Source organism: Melospiza melodia, chromosome 1, assembly GCF_035770615.1.
Source record: "Melospiza melodia melodia isolate bMelMel2 chromosome 1, bMelMel2.pri, whole genome shotgun sequence".
NCBI classification, from domain to species: domain Eukaryota; kingdom Metazoa; phylum Chordata; class Aves; order Passeriformes; family Passerellidae; genus Melospiza; species Melospiza melodia.
Window position 1 is genome coordinate 125,908,697 of NC_086194.1, and position 22,160 is coordinate 125,930,856.

A 22,160-nucleotide genomic window follows, 5' to 3' on the forward strand; every position below is an offset into this window, starting at 1 on the left:
CTGGTTTTTGTTAGTGATTACTTCTAGCTTCTCATTCTTTGGCTGTGTAGGAGCACCCCTGAGTACTGGTAAACAAAGAAGTTTTTTTATCACAGGTAATTGTGAAGGTTTCATTTTAAGGCCATGATTGTCTGGGTACAAGCTATTTTCCCTCAAATCGTGAGATTTTTGTGGTGTTAAATGGCAGCTGGCTACAACTTGGTCTGTGGCTAGTTTGTGTAGTGTTTCTGTCACTGAAACAGAAACGGGACAGTTCCTGCCTGCAGAGCCATCGATAAGAGTTTTGTACCTGCTGCCCCACTTCAGACTTAAATGTGATCAGGAATTTGATTAGGGTGAAGGTTGGTAGGGGCAGAGATACAGAAAATTATTGGAAATAACAGCCCAGGTCTGCAGCTCCTGCTGCACGTAGGGGCTGGTAGAAGGCATGAACTTCAACAGTTTCAACTGATAAAGGGACTTGAGCATATTGTGAGAGGAGCTGTGCAGGCGTGACTGACAACTTCAGTGCTGGGAAAACTGAGGATGACAGTGGGAGGATGTAGTTCCATAAAGCAGTAACCAGGCACCAACACCATCCTGCCTTTCCCTGCAACAGGATGCAGAACAAGAACTTAACCCTGGAGGTGTTTCTGTGGGGCCTGCAGGAACAGAGCCAGTACTGCCTTGGAGGCTTCTTTAATGGGCTCTATTTTAAGTGGATGCTTGCCTTGAAGCATCCACTTAAAATAGGGCCCCAGGCTTTTGGTGTGCTCCCAGGTGAAGCTGTGCAGGGACAGTGGCACTGGAGTAACAATTGCAAGGCAGAAGAGCTGAGTGTGGTGGCCACAGCAGATGCCCATGTCCCCAGGGAAGGGTAAAAGACCCTTTCTGATCAAGTGAGGCACGGGCAAACTCACCACCCTGCCAAGAGAAGTGAAAGTATTTCATATGAATATGGACCAGCTCTTTAAAAGGCACTGGGACACATCAACACTGGGAACCTGTACATCGAGGGGGTTGATGACCCTGCTAGTGCTTTTTAGCCTGTAGCCTGAAAGGCTTTTTCTTCAGGCTGTAGCCTGAAAGGCTGAAGTGCTTTTTAGGCTGTAGTGCTAAAAGGCTTTTTTTACAGCAGTCACACACATCCCATTACTGCAGAAGGTCCTGTAAATAAGCAAAGCCCAGTTTTGCAGCCACCACACTGGATTTAGCTACTGAATAATGAGTAACAGGACAGGAGACACATCCCTACAGCTTAAAAGAAAAAGTGACTTTATTCCATGACTGCTTTGAGACATCCATCAGTGGTGGCCCAAGAAGTGAAAATAAACACATACTGACTACAGTACCAGGACAGGAGCTGTTTTTAATGGAGACGCATTGTTGATCACAATTTATTTTGAAATCATGAGATGCCAGCAACAGAACAGACTGAATCAGCAGGTCAGGCTGGACAAATACTTGATTGTAGCCACAGCTGTTGGCTACGGGCAGCAGCACTGAGTTACACAACAAGGCAACAGTTTCTCTTCTACCTTCCTAACAGAACTGCCAGGTAAGGCAAAGGATGGACAGCTACTGAACTGTGGTATAAACCATGCAAGAGTAACAAATGTGAGAGTAGGTGTGTAATAAATACTTGATGACATTAGAGAAGAAGGAGGAGGAGAGGCTCATTAAAAAAAAATTATCTTCTGCAAGACATTAAAGCTATTTTAAGTATTGTCACCACCACAGTGGGCAGTCCAGTCCCATAGTGACTAATTGGTACATGGATCAGTTTTAAACCAATATCCCTCTGTACATGAGAAGGTTTGAACAAATTATTTATCCACTTGCTAAAGCTCTGGGGTTAAAGAAGTGATCAGTAATCAACATTTATTTCACACCTAGGCAGAATGGCTAGAACGGAAGACTATTGTTCAGCTGCTTCTTCGACGACTTCAATCCTGCGAGGCCCGTAGAGTAGAACATAAGCTATATGCCAGTCCCCACCCCCAGATAACCTCAAAATGTCTTCAGGTGTAACAATGCTGACTTTGTCATCATCAAATTTAATCCATTCATCTGCAAGGAGAACAAGAGCATCATTTGCAACTTAGGTGCATAAAATCTAAGCTTGCTTAACAGCCCCTTTGCTGAAAGGAGCTGTGCAGATGGTTAACAGGGCTGCAATTTGTTTATTATTTTTTACCTTGTTTCCTTTTAACCCAAGACACATAATGCCCAGAGGAACTTGATCTGCCTTGATGAGTTAGCACTGCCTGCAGGTCATAATAGCCGCAATTGTTAGAGCCAATATCTGAAGGGGAGAGAAAAAGTAACCTTGAGTCCTGCTTGATGCACCAGCCAGGCCACAGCACCACAGGTGTGTGTGCCAAAGCCCAGCTACAGCACAGTACAAAACCACTGTGAACTAAAGCAGTAGCTCTCAGCCAGGAGAGTCTCAGGAAACTGAAGATGTTGTGCATTCTTATGAAATAAATATGTACCCCAAAGTATTACTGATGTAATTAATGCACAGGCTGAGTGCTTTGGGCCTCCATGCTCCAAGCCTCTCTGAAACTGAGGCACCACCACAGCACTTTTAGAAGTCCAGTTTAAGTTTTTGTTTGGATTTCAGCCTTCCACCACACACTGACCAGTCAGCATGCACATTACATGCAAATGTCTTTTGATGTGCCTGTCTTCTATTATCACCAGCTTGTCAGATGGATGGCAATTATGCCTTTCACTATCTCAATGTTTTCATTTACCTAATCTTTCCATTCCTGTCAGTCTTTGAAGATTAATTTTCAAAAGCATTAAAGAGACAGAGTTCTCAAAATAGTGCTACCATCAGGTACACTTAAGCACAAGTAAATAGGAAGTTACTTTAAAGTCGATTTGCTTCCCTGTACTCACCATCAGGAAAAGAAAATGGTTCATATTTAACTTCTTTCTGTGCACCATCACTTTTACTAGACTAAAAAAGAGAGTAAGTTGAATTAATGTGGAGCAGTTTAATAAAAGCTCTAGCACAATCACATCAAATCCCAAGTCTCCATTAATTTAAGTATATTTCTAAGTCTAAACATTTTTGTTCAAATTGAAAGAAATTCATTATTGTATTTTATAGGTGGACATACAGAACTCTTATCTGAAGAAGATCAGTTTTAAAGCAAATATATTTTAGCACATACTGCCTGCAGCGTTCACCCACGAGATTTATGGGTTTGTTTATGAAACAGTTCTGCAATTGCAGATTTATTCCTTGGTGGGGGCTTGCTAGCAGCAGAAGTGACAATAAGAAAATAGCAGAGACAGACTCTCAGTGCCAATACATTCTGTTCAAAAATAGCACTCTTTCCTTGCTCCCATCTGTGTAAGAGGGGACGCAAGCCTTATCCAAATGCTTAAAAGAATTTGCCATGAGTTAGGCCAGGAAAAATACCAGCAAACTTTAAAAAATGCCTAAAACATGACAGTTTTAGCTCATTTACTTTTGTCTTCAATAAAGACAGGGAAGTCAGAATTATGTAGACAGGATAAGACATGAGACCATTTTCCAAGTTTTTACAGTGCTGACTTTAAGCTCACTAGTACACATACTCTAATTTTTACCAGTCAGGCACATGACAGTGCCTTGTACAACCCTTTCCAGCTGCTGAGCAGGGAACAGCTTCCTACACCCCACTGAAGCAGGGAGCAGCCACCAGACAGAAATATTTGAAGAGAATAATTCTGTGTAACTTACAGCAAACTTTTAGGCACTGATAAACAGAAGCACTACATTGTAATGTATTTAATACATGCTGTCTGACTACAGCATTTAACATTTCTCATCAAGCAAACACACCATTTTCATGAAAATACAGGATAAAAAGATCTCAAGCTCAATACCAAGGAGTTTGCTATGTAAGAAAATAATATATTTAGGGACATCAAGTTTTCTCTAGTCCTTATCAGTACCCCAGTTTCAGAGGTATGAATTAGTGAAAGCGTCAGGAGACTTACGTTCTTTGGCTGTTGATTCACTTTTTTGTCTTCTAGATCTTTGAATTTTGATCGATAAGAAACCATTTTTTCCTGCAGGTCTGGAGTACACAGCTCATACACATCCAACATAAGAGGAAATTTGACATCCTAGGAAGTAAAAGACAAAGGTTTATTAGCAGGATTTGGTACTCCACGTTAAAGCATTCTCCCATGGGAAGACAACACAATCAAATTAAATGCAACCCTCTTCAAATTGATGGCAACTTGACCTACTGGGATTCTTTCAGTATTTACCAAAAGAGCTACAATGCTTTCACTGAAAGATGTCTAATTCAGTACAAACAAACCACTATAAATTATTCCATTCAGCACAGACTAACAATAATTCAGATTCTTTATTGCTAGCTGTCATACTTTCACACTATGGAAATACCTATGCAGGCCTAAGGGAAAAGAAAAAAGAGGCAAGCATCTAGAATGACTGTACCCAGGCAAAAATGTTATTTTGTGCTGTCCAAACTACCTCCTGAAATAGTTAAAATGTACCTTCAATCCTTATTTCATTTCCTCCTCTTGTAAGGAAGGAGCACCTATCATGATGCTCCTGGGCAGCCTGGGAGGTTTGTCAGCCATGGCCAACAGAAAGCAAAACAGAACATTCAGCTGTTGGCAGCTGGTTCCTGCATTTGTCCATCAGAAAGCCAGACAATTAAAATAACTAATACAGGAAATGTCTGACAGCATAAACATCTCCCATCAACATTAGAACACTGTTCAGAGCTTGAGAGCATGGCCCCCTCCTTAGTTAAACATTCTTCTCAGAACCACTGGTGAGAAAAAACCAAAAAACATCTTGGTTTTTGTCATGATGTAATATTAGCAGTACTGGGACAAATTCACTTTTGCCCCTCACCTCCTTCCTCGGTCTATTTTAGGTAGTGTAGTTTGCCACACACCATCACAACTGGGAACAAAACTACTTGGCACTTGAGCAAAGAAACTGCACTCTAATGTTTTTTAATGCAATTTAAAGGTGAACAATTAAGAAAGTAGTCTTCAAGTCCTCATTGCTCATTGTCTACCTTTAATAAAAACTCACAGAAAACATACAGAGGAATTGAATTTCAATATGCAAAAAACTTACCTTAAGAACTTTTGCATTCACAGATTCTTTCTCTTTGTAAAAAAATCTAACCATCTGAATAGTCAGGTATGCTGGCAAGCGACTAATTTTGGACTACAAAAAAAAAAAAAAACAAATTAGAAAAAGCTATTACTTTAAATATTCACAGATCAACACTGGTCATCCTAAATTACTGTCTATTCTGGGAATGTATTTGTACACAAACCCACAGGAATAAAATAAGGTCTCCTTTTCTGAAGCTCTGTCTTAAATTTCTTGGTAGTGGATACTCAGATGCTTTATGAACATAAATCACATGGTGTTGCAGCAATAACTTTGTGGTTTGGAACAGAAAACTGACAATGAAAAGAATTGTAAAGAGCAAGGAAAGTACCACTCACAGATTTGATATAGAGTGCATTTCTCTGCAGTGTTGGAGAGAGTTTGGTGATTTCCTCCTGAAGACGCTGTTGCAAGAGAAAGAAGTAACACATGTTCATCAGAAAACACAGCTTAGAGAGAAGCACAACAGGGTTAAACAAACCATAAACTAAATCTTGTTCTGCCAGTCTCTTGTGTTGCTGTCAGCCATTACAACACATAAGATTTTGAAATTCCTTGGCAGAAAGGACTATGCCCATTCATTCCTTCAGCTCCAGGCTCATTCCTGAGCCCTGACAACACTGAGTTTTTCTCTGCAGAAAATTTTGCTCCACAGGAGTAGAACTCACAATTGGATTTTATTATGAATTGTATCTGGACTTGGTTACAAATGTATCATATGCTTGGAACACAACTGAAGAAAATCTGAAGTTTACTGTGAGAAGAATATTTGCACATTTCGCAGCTCTCAGTCTCAAGCAACCAGAGCTGCATCTAAATTGACAGCTGGTGTCTCCTAACAAAATTCTGGGAAAGACTAGCTTGGTTCTTAGTGCTGCAATTCTCTTGCTCCAGGCAATCTAGCATAAGTTGTAGATTTTTTTTGGCCTGAAAGTGAAGTTTCTTTCTTTATAGTGTTTTTTCATTTGTGAGCATTAGCTATTTTATCCTACTTTTCCTTCTAAATTCTGTTAGGAAAAAGAAAAAAAGAAGACAGAGATACACAAAGATTATCTGAGAATCATACAACTTGGTTTTAGTCCTGTACAAACCAGATCACTGCCCTAGTCTTACACAGTTACTACAAAGGTTTTGCAGTAGCTCCTCTCCTTTCTACTTCAGACTCCCCAAAAAGCCCTTACAATTTCAAAATACATACACACCTAAAAATCACAGACAACCTTAAGGAGTTCTGCTTTAAGTTTGAGAATGATGTTGTCTGGTGGAAAATTACGCCCCCTTTAAAATCTGCCATATCAAATTTAGTTGTTACATCATCTGGTGGGGTTTTAATTAGGAACCAAAATGCCAGCCCACTTCCAAGTTGACTTTTGGACCTTCTGGGAACTGACTGCTGCATAAATCATGATACTGCTCAGTCTGGAGTGAAACCCAGCTGAAGAAACAAAGAGGAAACTGCCTTGCACTTGGTTACCTGCATGGGGAACACCATGTCAGGGTCAAGATAATGCTCTGCTGAAGTCTTTTTGACATTAACATGCAATTCCTTTTCACAGCCATCTTCCCAATGAACATCAAAAAGATTCCTGAAACTTCATAATGTTTGGACAGCAGACATCAATTCCAAGTCACAGATTAAATGCACTTAGAACTAAGTGCATTTAGGTCACTTAGAATTTCAACTGAGAAATACACAGGCCATTTAGAATTTCAATTTAATAAAAGTTGCAATAGCTTACCAATTTTAGTCCTGTAAACAGGTATTTCACTTCTTGATTGATAAAGCAGCTAAGCTGAAGGAGATTCTCCTTTCCTTTAGTTACTTCTTCTTCTTCGGCTTCTGTACATTTCATGCTTCACAAAATTAAGGAAAACCATCATGCACCAAGAGCTGAACTACTGCTCTAGTGAAAAGAACATGCCAAGCACACAGCAATTTAGGTAATTCTGTGCTTGTGGAGACAGTACTTTTACTTCTCATAGTACAAAAAAGATTTGAAGGAGCCCTTCCTTCAGACCAATCTGTTCCTTCGTGGCCAAGGACAAGGGGCAGCAGGGGCAGACAGCACACCAAAAAAAAAAAGGAAAATAAGTCTTTGATCACCATTCAACCTGAGGCCTGCTTTTTCTTCCTTCTCCCCAATCACCACCCAACCCCAGGACACAGAACAAATTAACTGGCTGCCAACACACAGTTACAAAGCCCTCCTGCAACACTGCACTCCATTGTTGCTTATGATTAATAAAGTTCTTCTGCTGCTGCTGCTGGCCAGACTTCCTGCTTCTTTCAACATGCAGAGCCTCCTTTCTCTGCCTTGTATCTGTCCCCTTCACTGAAATGAAATTAATTCCTTCATTATTTTCTACACATTCCTTTTAATTGTTCTGTCTGTCCTCTCCTCTTTTCATAGTTCTAGCCCGATGCTTTTCTCTCATCCATCTCCTTCCAACCAGGTATTTTTCTGACTGCAGCTACTCTACAAATGCTGCTGTAATCACACTTTGAAAGCCTGCAACTCTTTTAACAAGTCTTCTTGCTGATACTGGCCTATGTATCATTCCTTTTAGCTACACATTCCAAGACTCCCAGCTATTTTAAGGACAACAAACATTGCAGAAGAGGGAGAGAGATGCATGATTCTAACTCAAAAAAATACTTTTATTCCTCATTACTACCAAACCATGAGATACAGTACCTCATCTATGGAGAAGTTCCCTTATTTCAGACAAGCAAAATGCACAGTGTATAATTCTTTCTGAAAGTGGTGCTCAGTTTGATGACAGCCATGATTTTGGGGTGGAGAAATGGGAAAAGAGTACTGCTTGCCATGAGATGTGTGCCCCATGTGGTCATATCCTCTTTTTCTTGCTATAAAGAACCCACTAGAAAGTTGTCAGCTGCATTTGTTTCTTACTCATACAACTGTGGGCACCTAATTTATTTCTTAAGAAATCAATCAAGCTACCTTTTGTGCATCTTTAGTACACCAGGTATGTCAGCAACACACTCTTACAAGCCAAAAAAGCCTATTTAGGACAACAATTACTTTTAGCTGGATAAAGCATGTGAGCATCCTTAAAGCTGGTAAGGACCAATCTTCTCTGGGGAGGAAATGTGCTATTAAAATTCAACAAGGGTTTTTTAATCTGTAGATTTTCATTACCATTCCTTCTCCCCACATCATCCTCTCTCTCAAAGCACATCCAATCTTAAAGTTAAGTTCTGTGTACTCTTGAACGACATCATGATCCATTCCCCAACCTATACCTTCATTTTCCATAGTATTCTGAACAATGCTTTTCATCCTCCCTGAACTCAACTGCTAAAGTGTGAAATCATCATTGTTTATGTCTTGCCTTAGTCTTTAGGATACGCTGTTTCAAATTCAATGCTGAAGAATTGATCAATTAAACTCTTCTTTTTAGAGGATGCTGCTGTAGCTCCAGAGTCTGTCTGTAAAACAAAATCTCTTAGGATGTAACTTCAAACAGAATGTAAATACAGTCTTCTCTACAGACAAAATTACCCCATTTATTTAAATTCTTTAAAGCCCATTCCTTCGTTTTTCTATAGGTGCATTTTCTTCTAGTCAGTCAATCTTCTTACACAGCATGGAAGTTTCAAAACAAATATGCTTATAACATGCTGTTAAATCCAACCTGAAGCCCATTAACAAGCAAGAAAAAAAAAAAAAAAACATAAATCCCTAGCCCTCCAGCTTAAATCTATCTCAAGTTTCAGGATAGTTTTTCAAGGCCCTGCCAAGAGTCTCCAGAAAACAGTTTACAGAGAAAAGAGAAAGTAAAATCTTGGGAAAAACTTTCAGCAATTTCTTGTATCAGATTAACCATTCAAGTTAAAACTGTAGCACACTTTTATCAGAAAAAAAGTTCTTTGTGCTGAATTCACAGGTTATCAGGGCCAAATACCACATACATGAGAGTGTGTGACCACCAGCGTGGTGCAACACTGCCTTACACAGCCCAAAGGGAAGGGTTTCCTTTAGCACACTCCACAGCATCACTGACAGGACCACAGTAGCATTATGCTGATCAGAAACATCAGAAAGCAACTTCACAATTCCAGACACATGTTAAAGAACTCACAAACAGGTAATACTTAACAAAACATATGTGAAATACTATAAATCCTTATTCTGGTTAGAGTAAGACTACAATTACCTCCATAATTGTATCACCTTCTATGCCTTCCAGCTTCTGCTGTAGTACCCTCATCATCTGCACCCAGCACTCATTGGCATCCTAGGAAGGGAGCACAGCATTAAATCTGACTACAAGCATTATGATTTAGTAACATTAAACCCATCAATTATAAAGCCAAACATGAGGATTCCTTAACTAAGAATTTCTCCCAGTTCCATCATGCATTCTCAAAACTAGCACTTGATATTACATTCAACTTCTATATAATTTTTCTACAGAAAAACCACCCCACTTTACTGGGAGTCATTATTTTCACAGGAGAAGGAAAGTCTTAAAATGTTCTTGTTCTCAACTTCCAACATACTATAGAATTTTAAACAATAAACTAATAATTGGTCTTTACCTGTTGAAGGTACTGGCCTTGATCACCTTTCTCTGCAAACTGTGGGAAGGCCATATGTAAAAACTGCAGGAGAATGATAGGTGGGATACTGGAGGAGGTTTTATCCATGGAATCAAACAAGTCTCTAAGAGCTTGAAGAAAAAGTGAATGCTTTGAGAAGCGAAAAAACAATTCAAACATGGCAGGAAGTGTAAAAAGAACAGTAAAACAGCAACAATATTTAAAGACTGATCATTTAACAGCGTCTAATTTGATCTTTCCAAAGCAGGACCAAATTTTCCAGGTGGCATAACAGGTGCACCTATGATCTCCTTTCTGAACACAACTTTGAAAGCATAAAGATGGCAATTCTGAGAATTTGGCATATATTGCCTTGTCTTTCCTGGCCACTAACAGGGGGGAAAAAAAAATTGAGCAATTAAGATTTTGTTTGGAACACATCTGAGGAACAATGCTTTCACAAGAGAAACCAGGAGGCATTCACAATCTATCCTCTAGAGCAACTTAAGTTTCACCAGCTACAAGGCAAAAAAAACTTTAATAAAATATCTAGGAAACACCCATGCTTAAGACCCAGGAAAACAAGTATGTGTATGCATATGTGCAGAGAGCTCATAACTATGTGCAATCCAATGAATGATACTGACTGCATGACAACACACATGGCTTTCTTTTTTGTTCCATACTCTAGCATACGTTTTATCTACCCAAGTTACAGCATTTTAAATCCACAGATCACTCCAAAGGTACCTGTTAATCCTCACAACAACCCTGTGAGGTAGGCAACAATCTGCATGGTCACTAATTTACAAGTGAAGAGACTAATGAATTGTTCTCTCCAGTAAGTGAACATAGGCAAGATTACAGGGAACCAAGGTCAGTTGCTTCCTCTTTCAGAAATGTCTTCACTGACCTTGATAAGAGGTGCAACTGATATGACACAGCAATTTAAAAAAAAATGCCATAAGTGTCATGCAGGAGTTCCTGAACAGCTCAGCACCCAAGAATTAACAACAAATTACTTAAACTATTAAAATTCCTAAGAAGCAGAGCTGTCACCTTAAAAAGAAAACAAGGGACACGAAGTAAAGGCAGTGAAAAGGGGAGGGGCAGGCATGGCTGTATAGAGTAACCATTGAACTTACCACCCCAAAATTCGATCAGCAGGCATACCCACAAACTGGACCTTTCCTTCCTTATATTGTTTTGTTTTTCCTTAAATGGACTGGTAGAAATCCCAGTGTCCTGGCCCAGCATCTTAGTGGGGCAATGAAATAGAGTAAAAAAAGAAAAAGTGGACAAGTAGTACCCTTGTTCAAGTGTACGGGGTCTAACTAGGACTCTAGTTAGAGCTTGAAGACACAGGGCCACCGTGAGCTCCCACAGTGTGAGCACCCACACCACCACAACAAAGAGTAACTTCTGTTTTGAAGACTCTCCTTTCCACTCCAGCTATGAAATCTGGCTCTTTAGGGCAAAGGCTAAGACCATTGATAAAGCATCAGTTTCCATTGCAACAATAATCCTCAGGCAATAAATCATACTAAAAACCACCAGTGACATACATATCCCAGGAATATGGTGTTAGCCTACCACTATGTGAAACAAAGAACTAAAGTATTTCTGCACAAAGGGGTCAAACCAACAGATGGATGGATGGAATCTGCTTGAGGAAGTTCCAATTACTTCATGCCTACATGTAAAACAATTTAGAGATACAAGTTGTTTCTATCTAAGCCTAGATCACTCTGAAGTATCTTACCCTTAGCCTGCAGCCTGACAATGTGCAGAGATAAACACCTTGCAGGCAGGGGCAGAATAGCCTTTAAAGACAAAATGAATCCTCCAGTGCCAGCAGATCTGACATTCCTAAGGCATATGCACTAAAGAACAATACACAGAGTTTTAGCTGCAAATTTCATCTGCAGTTAGCAGGAGATCACACACTTGCCTAAACCCCTGTTTTCTACTCTAAACACCAACCTGCAGTAATGTATTGAGCAGAGGCCATTTCTCCTGAAGCTCTTAAGGCACCACCATACCTAAAAGGGAAGAAAAATAATTTGCATGCAATTAAACACAAACAGGAAGGACAGTCAGGTTTTTGAAGCAGGCAGCAACTGGATTCATTTAAAGGAAATCTATCACCAAGCCAGAAGTAACCAAAAGTAAGGTTCACTCACATTTACCTCAACGTTTCAGCTATTTTGCAAGCATGGAAGCAAAGGAAAACTGGCATCTTTCAGACAGTAAGTAAAGGCAGACCAACAAGTCTGGCTACATCACTGCTGCTTCTCTAATCCTTCTGCCTCAAAGACTTGTTTCATTTTTAAAGAAACTGAGAAAGTCTGAGCAAAAGCTACCCCATTTCTGAAACATTTGCCATGGCTTCTTCAGATACATGTGAAAAAAAAAAACACCTGCAGGGATAGATGTCAGATAAAATGCACAGAGATGGAGGGCAAGCTTGCTTCCTCCCTCCACAGCAGAAGCAAAACAGTGAGAAGTGAGATGTTTTCTTGGGGAAGTATTTCCTAGACTGAAAAGGAATGGGAGTCCACCTATATGACAAGAACCTACCACTCTTCTTTAAATTCCTAATTTAGCAGCTGGATGAGGAACAGATGGACTCCCCAAAGCCTTCAAGCAAAAGGAGGGACTCACACATTCTCTAATCTCAGACTGGACTTTTGAAATTCTGACCATTGCTAGATGACAAGCAGGAAACTTTGCCCGGGCATGCTACAGAACAGGGAGGAGTTCCTTGGGGAGATCAGCAGAGCAAGCCTCAGGAAAGAAGCTGTAACAGCTTTCCCAAGTGAGTCCTGTCACACCTTCCCACTGCCATGCACCCTATAGCCTGCTACGCTGTCATCAAGCAAGGAAGACCAAAAAAAGGCTAAATCTCCAGAGAAAAGCAGAGCTTGAACCAGAGTGTGAATCTGACTTCCCACAGACAATACGGCCACATCTTGTATTGCAGTCTGCCAGTTTCACGGGCTACATTTTGCTTTTTGCTATGGTAAATTTGTCCAATATTCAGATTCAGTGTCATAACTCAAGAGTCCTTCACATGGAAATAAAGACTTTCCAAAAATGATAACACTGACAGCCAATAAAAACCCTGAAACCAAATTTCTGTACTTCACGAGTAGTTCTCAGTGCTTAATAATACAGGTTTCACCTGCTAACAGAATGAAAAACTGTTTATAACTACTTAAATAACAAGTGATTACAGTAATACAGAATATCCAGCTGGGAATCAAGAAAGCAGGGGAAAAGGAATTAAATTAGCCCTAAGATGGCAATAATGCTCTACCTAATTCTCACTTTTTTATAAATACTCATTGGTTTCTCATTACAATGCATCTGGAGGACATATTCAGGCCACATTGGCAGGTATTCTTTTTTCCTTCAACATTCATGACTTTCAAGTTTCTTTTATATTTCTTACAAAAAAAAAATCAACCAACCACAAAAAACCACTAGCCATTTTCACATTTCAGTCTAGAATAACAAAAACAAACAAAAATCAGAAAAGTTATCCTACATTCAGAATAAATTAGCAAAAACAAAATTCCATGAAGACATGTCTTAGAACTTCCTGCAGTACCTCCAAGTAGCAAATCTCAGAATTTCACAGCTGAAAATACTGTGCAATGGAACCACTGCAGGAAATATTCCTCAAAGGAACAGGACTCCCATATGATTCTTTTATGCAGAACAGGACCATAAAAACTAACAGCAAAAAAACAGGGTTAAGAGTTCAGTAGCTTATTTTAGAATTTTAAACTGGTCTTGACAGGAACTACTTTCTAGCTAAACAAAACACATTCTCTCTATTAAAAGCCAGTTCCAAGAAACACAAAGTCTTAACTTTTTTATTATAGTACAGACTAACACAGCCATAGGATAAACTTTAATTGATCATTCTGTTAATCTCAAATAGACCTAAAGAGTAATAGATTATCATGATAATCCATACCAGTATTAAGATGACCATTCTGCAAAATATCTTCATAAACTAAAGGAAACATTTTAGTCACAGTACTTTTGTCCTACCTTTTAAGGGCCTCTTTCACTTCTGGCACGGATCGGATACACTGAACCGTAGCATTCATGTAGCAAGTGTTGCCAAGGTTTGTCAATCCACAGGGCAATTCCATCTACCAAAAAAATTCACAAGGGTGCTTGAAAGTCAGAGAGAAGTGGCAACCATTTTTGTACAAACAGTATAATGTGACATCAACTTCTGAGCACATGAATTATGCATAAAACTGGGAATATTCCATCAAATGTTATGAGGCTTTCCAGATCCACTTTATGATTATATTTATCATTACACTGTTTGATACTTTTAGGGAACATTCAGGAATGCTTTGGGGGTTTTTCTGTGCATGTTTAGTTTAATGAATATATTCTTCAAGCACGCAATTATTCAGAAAGTTCAACTATAATCTAATTCAAGTTTTGACCTTAAAATTCTATTTCCGTGAAATTTCCACATGAATACATTTGTACAAAACACTGATGTTTTAATTAAAATCAGTTTTCAGTAAAACTCTGAAAATGATGGAGTTCATAGCTGGAAACAAAAGCATTGTTTAAACTTCTCTCCAGAAATCTGCAACAGATCATTAACTTGATCTTTTCAGACAACTTGTGAATTTCTGAAGTTTTGACCAATGTAAAGGCCAACTAATAGTAAGCTAGCCAGCTTCAGAAATAACTATAAATCACCACCTAATAGAATTTTTCTTTCTTTTTCTGTAATCCTGAATACTTAGGTATTTGTCAGGGAAAAACACATACTTTTATTGAAACTGAAGTGATACTGCATACCAATACAAATAGATTATTTTAGGAAGAGAGAACTCATCCAGCATATCTCAGAAGTAACACATGCACTGCAAACAACTGAATCTTGATGTGTAACAAAATTTCCATATGACCAACTTTTTCAAAATGTTATCTGATAGTGAAATCACCTCCTTGCTTGCCTCTCAGTTATCTCAATGTCTGTCTATGGGGTTACTCCAAAATCCATAAACCCTTCACCTGCAGGTGGCCTGGAAAGCACTAAATCCTGAAGCACACAAACTCAGTCATGAACTACAGATCCTTTTTCATACAGACATGCACCAAAGTGTTTCTATTCTGCATGCACAGTTGACAACAATCTTGCCTGTTAAATATGAAAAAGCTTGCAGATCAAATGATTGGTGAGAAAATTAAGCCTTTCAAGCTGTAAAAAAGGAAACTCAGGAGTTTCTTCATTAAGAAAATAACAGATTATTTATGCTCTTTCAGACTTTACTTCCACAAAGCAAAACACGTGTCAAACTCATTTTCATTTTTCACAAAGTTGACCTAATACTAGTAACAAATCCCCAAATACACCCCACCCTAAAACAAGCCCTAGTTTCTCCTCACAGATATGAAAGAGGCAGAAAATAACTTTGCATATCTAAGAGGCCCTTTTTAGGCAAAATACAGGACACTGATGCAGTAAGGGCAATACAATTTCATCTTTAAAAACATCACAATGCTATTTTTAGAAAATCTACTAAGCTGCATGCTCAAAGGAAAAACAGCACTAATTGTATGATTTTTAAATTAAATCCCAGATTTCTTTTTACTGCTCCCAGTTAGGTCATCAATGTAAATTTGTGATTCTTGGTGAAGATGCTAAACAGACACTACGGTTTCAAAACCCACTTTTAAGCAACTGCAAGTATTTAAGAACTTGCCATTACTAAGGTTTACAAGAAACTGAAGTTGGAAACATGCTTACAGCCGAGGCCAACTGCTCCTCTGTCATGTCCTCCACGAAGATGGGGCGAGCAACCGGCTCTTCTGGAAGCGCGTCGGCGGAACCCATCATTAGCAAGGTCATCCCCTGGAAACACAGCAAAAACAGCAATCCATGTCTAGGGACACTTATTTCCACTCAAACCCTCAAGCTCTTAACACACTTCAGCTATTTCCCCAAAAATAAACACAGTTTATTTATTTATTTATTTATCTCCTAGCTTAACAGAACCAATACTGCACTACTGTGACTTTAGGGTGTACCTCAATTCTTCTTATCTAGGAAGTACCTACTGAGAACAACTCCCCAGAATTATCCATGCTAAATGTTTCCACTGAAACATCTGGTGAGCTTTCCTGGCAAGTTCTGGGTTAAACTAGTTGAAAAGTGAAAAATAACCTAAATTACCACATCAGTTTAGACAAGAGAACTAACACTTAAGGGGTAAAAAAAAAGTCAATCAGGTTTCCATGCTTGCTGAACTAGCATATTATGAAAAGGAATCTTTCAGCATTCAACAGGAGCACATCTACACAGTAAGATCTGTCAAAGGAGGAGAAAATGACTATCTGGAGTCTTGAAACATACAGTGCCAAGGAAAAGGAAGAACAAAAGAATGAAGAGAAACTGTTTTGACAGTGTAAATAAATCCCTAGAAATTGTATATAACATTATTAAAATGAATAAAAGCAGCTATTAGCAAAACCACATGCAGAAAAAGACAAGAATATTATGTACTGCACTTTTTGCTGAAAAATTTTGCTACAATAGCTGCAGCTACAGGCTGCTAACTAGTTACAAGGGTAAGAGCAATGCTACCTAATTCAATCCACCCAGTGAAGAACTGGAGTAAAGCTGTTACAAGAGGTTACAAGAGATGCACAGTAACAAAAATGACACAAAAATCTGTGGGAATCGCTGATGCAATATTATACAGGCAACCAACACGAACACTTTCTTTTCTTTTTGAACTAGCCAAATGTATGAATTACCATTACTAATGCTTTCTTTAAAAACAACAGCTATTTAACACAGGAGAGCACATTTCAGCAGGTTGGTAAAAAAGGACATAAGCAGAGGTGTAACTTTGGCATCACCAACACATCTGTCCAAGCTGGGGATGTGCAAGGACAAGGGTCTGCAGACAGTACCCAGGTTCAGCAGATCTCTCTAAAAAACATCACTTATTTTTATGATCACAGGTAAGACAGCACTGCTCTGATCCAGAACATTTCTTTTATGGAATAAATAAACATATGCACTCAACTACTACAGAAAAGATAGTATGAGCTCCCAAATAACTTTTTGAGATAGCACTTCCTGTTTCAAACAGAAACAGGAAGCACTTTCAAGCCTTTCTTTAAATGCCAAAATAAAAAATTGGAATAGTAACATTTACTGCTCAGAACTTACATTCTTTATTTTTAGGTTTCCCCAGTCATCATCCTGTGAAATAAAATAAAAGACAAGTTAGTTATCTTGTAGCAAGATACTTGTAGCAAGTATTGCCATTAATATTAATCACATTTCTAAATATACAATTGTGTTTCATCCAAGGTTACACAATATTAACAATTTACATGTTATCAAGTCTCATCTGACTAAAATAAAAAGCAGCCAAGCTGTGTTTTCAATTAGGTTTCCCATGCATTGTTCAACACTGCTTAAATGTAAACAACTTTTTGCAGCAAAACTGCCTACGTCTCATTAAACCAGTAACTCTCCAGTAGAGAAGCACCCAAGAAACTTCTCTTAAACAAGTGAGAAAGAAGAAATTTGCATTCAGAGTCTGAACATAAAAAAGTGACAAAAAGTGTCCCACCAAGCTATTTTGTATAAATGAGTAAAGTGCAGTCAGTTTAACACATACAACAAAACATCTTCTGGAGGAACACCCAGAAACACCATCTTTGTTCATGTTAACACATAACAAAGTTAGACATAATATAAAAAACTGATTTCTACCTTCAGAGTTCCTCCTTTAACCATAACCTTCTGTCTGGCTGGCTGAACTCCGGTCAGTGCAAATAACTGGGCTTTGAAGACCATCGGAGGTTCGTCAGTGTTCAGCTCCACGCCATCGAATTTCTCTTTTCCCCATTTTACATTCACTGCAAACAAAATGTTTTGAAACTTGATTATTTCCTAATACTCAAGAATGCAATTACCAAGATTACCAAGACTTCACACAGTCTCAAAACATTCTGGTTTTGGTTCTTAAAATTGTCAATAATGAAGGTAGGGAACACCCTTACTATACAGCACCTCATCCACCAGAACATACCACCTCCAGCAGGTCTAAAAAAATCCTACAAAACAAGTGAAAAGTAAAATACAGAGAAACCCTGTAAACAGTAACTTTGTCTAACAGCATGAGAAATCCTTCTGCAGGTCTTCGGAAAAGCAGTTTGGAACTAACTCTCCCATTCTCTTGGCACTGCTTGTTGCAAACAACTGAACTTTCTGAGGGAAGTTCAGAGGTGCGATTCCAGCTCAGTTATCCGTAGCACTTCCGTCCTCCTCCAGAGGAAAACAATACAGCGCTCTTTAAAAGCAAGGCTATTGACCCCAGTGAGGTGCAGGACTGGAATTAAGAAGCAAAGTGAAATTTGGTCACAAAAAATGTAAACCTTGACGCTGGAAACAAGATCATTCGCAGAAACAGGAGGCAGAATGGCACAATGGAATGTTAACTTCACTGTGGTAATGACCAAGAGCAGACAGAAAATGCCTGGAATAAGCTGCGTGCCTCTACAGTGAACAGAACAGTGACACACCTTTGACCACTTCCAAGAACTAACACAGGTACATAAGGCTTCCTTAGCAAGCTGAGATTTTACTGAAAACCTGTAAAATAGAGCACACAGCAATATCCTCAATGCACAGTAAGTGGCTGAAATACCAGACTGTAGGAAAGCCACATCCTTCTACCTCTGCTTTGGTTTTACTTAAATATATTACAGCAACCATACCTTTTCAAAACACAAAACTCTTAGAAGTTATAATTTTAAAAACCCTTTCAAAAAGGTTCAGATTTCAGATGTATGCAATGCTTGTGATGTGTAGTATTACAGAATAATCAAAAGCAAGTCTAAATGAGTTGGACGAAATCAGTCTACAAAGGAACTCAAATGACCAACTTTTCAGTATTTCTAATAGAAAGCATCTTATATTTTGCCCAAAGTTTCAATTTTTTTTAAAAACACATTTATTATTTTGCGTATTTAAGACCTATGAAGCACAAGGCTTTTCCCATTTTCCAGGAAGACAACCCACTCAGTCACTGAACAAGTCAGCTGCACAGACTTTTGGGTTTTGAATTTTTGAACAGTCATGCTTCCACTGCTAAATATGCAGAAGAGTTAGCAATTATTAATCTGTAGTGTCGCTGGTTTTGACAATGCAGCACTCAAGAGGAAGAATGGAAGATCATGACTGTCTTCTCTTCAGAGACTGCAACCAAGACTTCATGCAAAACAAAAGAGAAACTCGTTAATTTGAAAACAATGTTAAGTAAGAAAGAGGAAGGACGTATTTTCCCTGCTGATCAGAAAACACAGCACATACACTTCACAGGTCAGGTTGGAAGGGAACACATAGGCTCATCTTATCCAACCTCACTGCTCGAGGGGGCCATCTCAGAGCACAAGCCACAGGACTGTGCCCAAACCACTCCTGAGTATCTCCAGTGAGGGAGAATCCACGAGATTTGGATGAATTCAGGAAAAATTATTACACTGACATAAGGATCCCAATTTGCTAACCACAGCCAAAACAGTGGACAAGCTATGTACTGAGGCTGCATACTACCTAAAAAGCTGAAGGCCCAAACAGGCCAAATCTGTGAGACATCATCAAGGCAGTAACTGGTCCCAGAAGTGTCACTGGCGGCTTTGTTCTTGAAGTCTTCCACGGAAACCTTTCCTCAGAGCAAGAAGGGTCAGCAGAATGAAGTACAATTTAAGAAAGCTTTAATTTTAGGTTTAGGCTAGACATTAGGAAGAATTTCTTCACAGAAAGGGTGATTAGACACTGGAATGTTCTGCCCAGGGAGGCGGTGGAGTCACCATGCCTGGCGGTGTTTAAGAGAGGGCTGGATGTGCTATTCAATGCCCTGGTCTGGTTGACATGATGGTGCTTGGCCAAAGGTTGGACTTGGGCTTTTCCAACCCATCGGAGCCTGTAGGATATGATGGATTTCAAAGAGCGGAGGCAGACACACCTGGAAGGCGCAGATGCCGCGCTCTGGCTCACCACAAGGACAGCACCACTTCGCTTTCAGCAGGAACCCAGAGCAAACCGAGACAGGGCAGTGCCGAGGCACGGCGGCCCGCGATTGACACCCGCCCTCCCGCCAGCAGGGCCAGGCCAGCGCTGCCTCCCCGCTTCCCTTCCCTCCTTCCCTCCCTCCCTCCTCACAGCCCGGGCCGCGCCTCCCGGGGCGCTCCCGCCGCCGGCCCGGCCGGGATGGGCGCGCACGTGCGAGGCGAGGCGCCTCCCGCCGCCGCCGCCGGGGCCGGGGCAGCGCTCCCGAGCCGGGCCCGGCGGGAGGGGCGGGCGCCGCGCTCACCTGAGAAGAGCGGCATGGCGGAGCGGCGCGGCCCGGGCGCACGGCGGGGCGGGCGGGCGCAGGGCGGCGGGGCGCGGCGCGGGCGGGCGCGGGCGGGCGGCGGCGGCGGCAGCGGCGGGTCCCGGCCCCGCTCGGGGTCTCATTCAAACCAGCCCCCGGGATGACGCTGCAAGCGCGGCCGGGCGGCGGAAGCGAGGCGGGAGCAGTGCGCGCGCACCGCCGGAACGGGCGGGGCCGGCGGCGGGAGTGGGCCCGGCCCGGGTCCCGTCAGTGCTGCGAGCCCTGGGCAGAGCGGGCCGGGCTGGGAGCGGACCCGGCCTTGATCCCCTTGCTCCTGCGAGCCTTGGGCAGAGTGGGCCGGGCTGGATCCCGTCAGTCCTGTGAGCCCTGGGCACAGCGGGCTGGGCTGGGAGGGGGCCGAGCTGGATCCCGTCAGTCCGAGCCCTGGGCAGAGTGGGCCCGGCCTGGATCCCGTCAGTGCTGCGAGCCCTGGGCAGAGCGGGCCGGGCTCGGCTGGGAGCGGGCCCGACCGCCAGAATGAGGGGCAGGCGGGGCTGGTGCCGCGGGCAAGGAACGTCGGTGTGGAAGGCGCAGGGCTGGAGCGAGTGCAACAGAGACAGGGAGCTCCTGGAGCTCCTGGGTCTAGAGAAGGGCAACAAGGACAATGAAGGGACAGGAGCATCTCTGTCACAATGACACGCTGAGAGCTGTGCCCGTTCAGCCTCGATAAGAGAGGACTGAGAGAGGACCTCGTCAATGTCTATAAATATCTAAAGGGAGGGTGGAGCCAGGCTCTCCTCAGAGGTGGCAAGCAATAGGGCAAGAGGCAACTAGTGTCAACCAGTGCACAGAAAATTCCACCTGAACACAAGAAGAACGTCTTTATAGTGTGGGTGACCCTGCGCTGGAACAGATTTCACAGACAGTTGTGGAGTCTCTCACTGGAGATACTCAAGAGCCACCTGCATGCAGTTCTGTGCAATGTGCTTCAGGATGACCTTGCTTGAGAAGGGAGGTTGGATGAGATTGGAGGTTGGACCCGCTGTGCTCCCTCCCAGCCTGACCCATTCTGTGACACTGCGATTCTGTGGGAGCTGAGCTGGGCTTTTGCACCCCCAGGGGCCTGCCCAAAAGCTGTGATTGCACAAGGCAGAGGAAGGCAGGCAGAAAAAATAAAAAGGCTCTCGTGGATGAAATAGGTTTGGTTTATAGGAAAGGGTGAAGTAGGAGCTAAAATTACCAACACAAGAACTTCATGGGGAGGAGAGGAGATGAGTAATCAACCAGCAATATTTTTTAGGCTCAAGTGATAGATAAGCACTGAAGGATGGGCATGATGGCAACAGCCAGGAGCCTTCAGTGTGATAAACCCCAAGTTGTAAACATTAAAACCAGTAGACATGGAGACTCAAATCTCAACTGCTTCTACAAAAACTCTTGATATTCAGATGTGCTTAAAGAAACCAAACCAGTGCTTTAAGATGCAAGGGAAAGAATGAGACAAGAGAGAAGCATCCCTTCCTTGGACCCCTCCTAGCTCCCAACACTCCTCTGCTGCTTACAGGTGCAGCTTTGCAGAGCTTCTGCCACAGCTTATACCCCTGCCTGGTTGTTGGCATGTGCACTTCTGGCCATACTTTTCCCAGAGTTGATATCCTCAACAAGAAGGATCTTTTCCTTGCTGTCCCCCAAATGTGATTTTCAGTTTGAAACAGTAGAAGAATGAAATATAAAATGGCCATAAAAGTAATCTCGGGTTTGAACGTAAGCCTTAACTTGAAAGACTTAGAAATTTCTGTCTTTTCAGTTTGTCATGGAGAAGAAGAGCAAAAGTTGATTTTATTGTTCAGTGTAGGCTCCTAGATGGGACATGGAGGTTTGGGGAAGCAAGGATTACATTTCACAGAGAAGCTTCAAAGGGTGTTATGCTGAGATTTTGCTGGATTATGCTGGATCTTGAATAAAGATGGAGTTTACCATTACTAAAAAGTGATTTAATTGTTAAAATTGACCAGCAAAAGTGGTGAATCTTATGTTACTTGGACCTGCTGAAAGAAGCTTTCTA

At 41.2% G+C, this 22,160-nt stretch overlaps 1 protein-coding gene across 2 annotated transcripts; it reads right to left on the minus strand.

Moving 5' to 3' along the window:
• Positions 1-1,328: 1,328 nt before the first annotated feature.
• Positions 1,329-20,161, minus strand: USP14 (ubiquitin specific peptidase 14). Of its 2 annotated transcripts, none has more exons than XM_063167229.1 (16): positions 20,096-20,161; positions 17,491-17,636; positions 16,939-16,971; positions 15,508-15,612; positions 13,776-13,879; positions 11,697-11,755; positions 9,714-9,844; positions 9,329-9,409; positions 8,521-8,600; positions 6,886-7,000; positions 5,485-5,550; positions 5,105-5,197; positions 3,979-4,107; positions 2,887-2,947; positions 2,177-2,284; positions 1,329-2,049 (listed from the first exon to the last, which is right to left on the minus strand). In XM_063167229.1, exons 1-16 carry the CDS (start codon positions 20,109-20,111, stop codon positions 1,898-1,900), a joined length of 1,479 nt encoding a protein of 492 aa, XP_063023299.1. In that variant the 5' UTR covers positions 20,112-20,161; the 3' UTR covers positions 1,329-1,897. The 2 variants fall into 2 exon arrangements, with proteins under 2 accessions (XP_063023299.1, XP_063023290.1); XM_063167220.1 differs by having other exon boundaries at positions 9,323-9,409.
• Positions 20,162-22,160: the final 1,999 nt, after the last annotated feature.

Bases quoted from the DNA above. Each gene is read 5' to 3' on its own strand.
- USP14 (XM_063167220.1), bottom strand. The intron at 9,845-11,696 runs GTTGGTGTTTAG...TTTTTCTTCAAG, and splicing joins TGCTCAATACATTACTGCAG to CTCTTAGAGACTTGTTTGAT. The intron at 2,948-3,978 runs GTAAGTCTCCTG...TCTCTTTTTTAG, and splicing joins TGAATCAACAGCCAAAGAAC to TCTAGTAAAAGTGATGGTGC.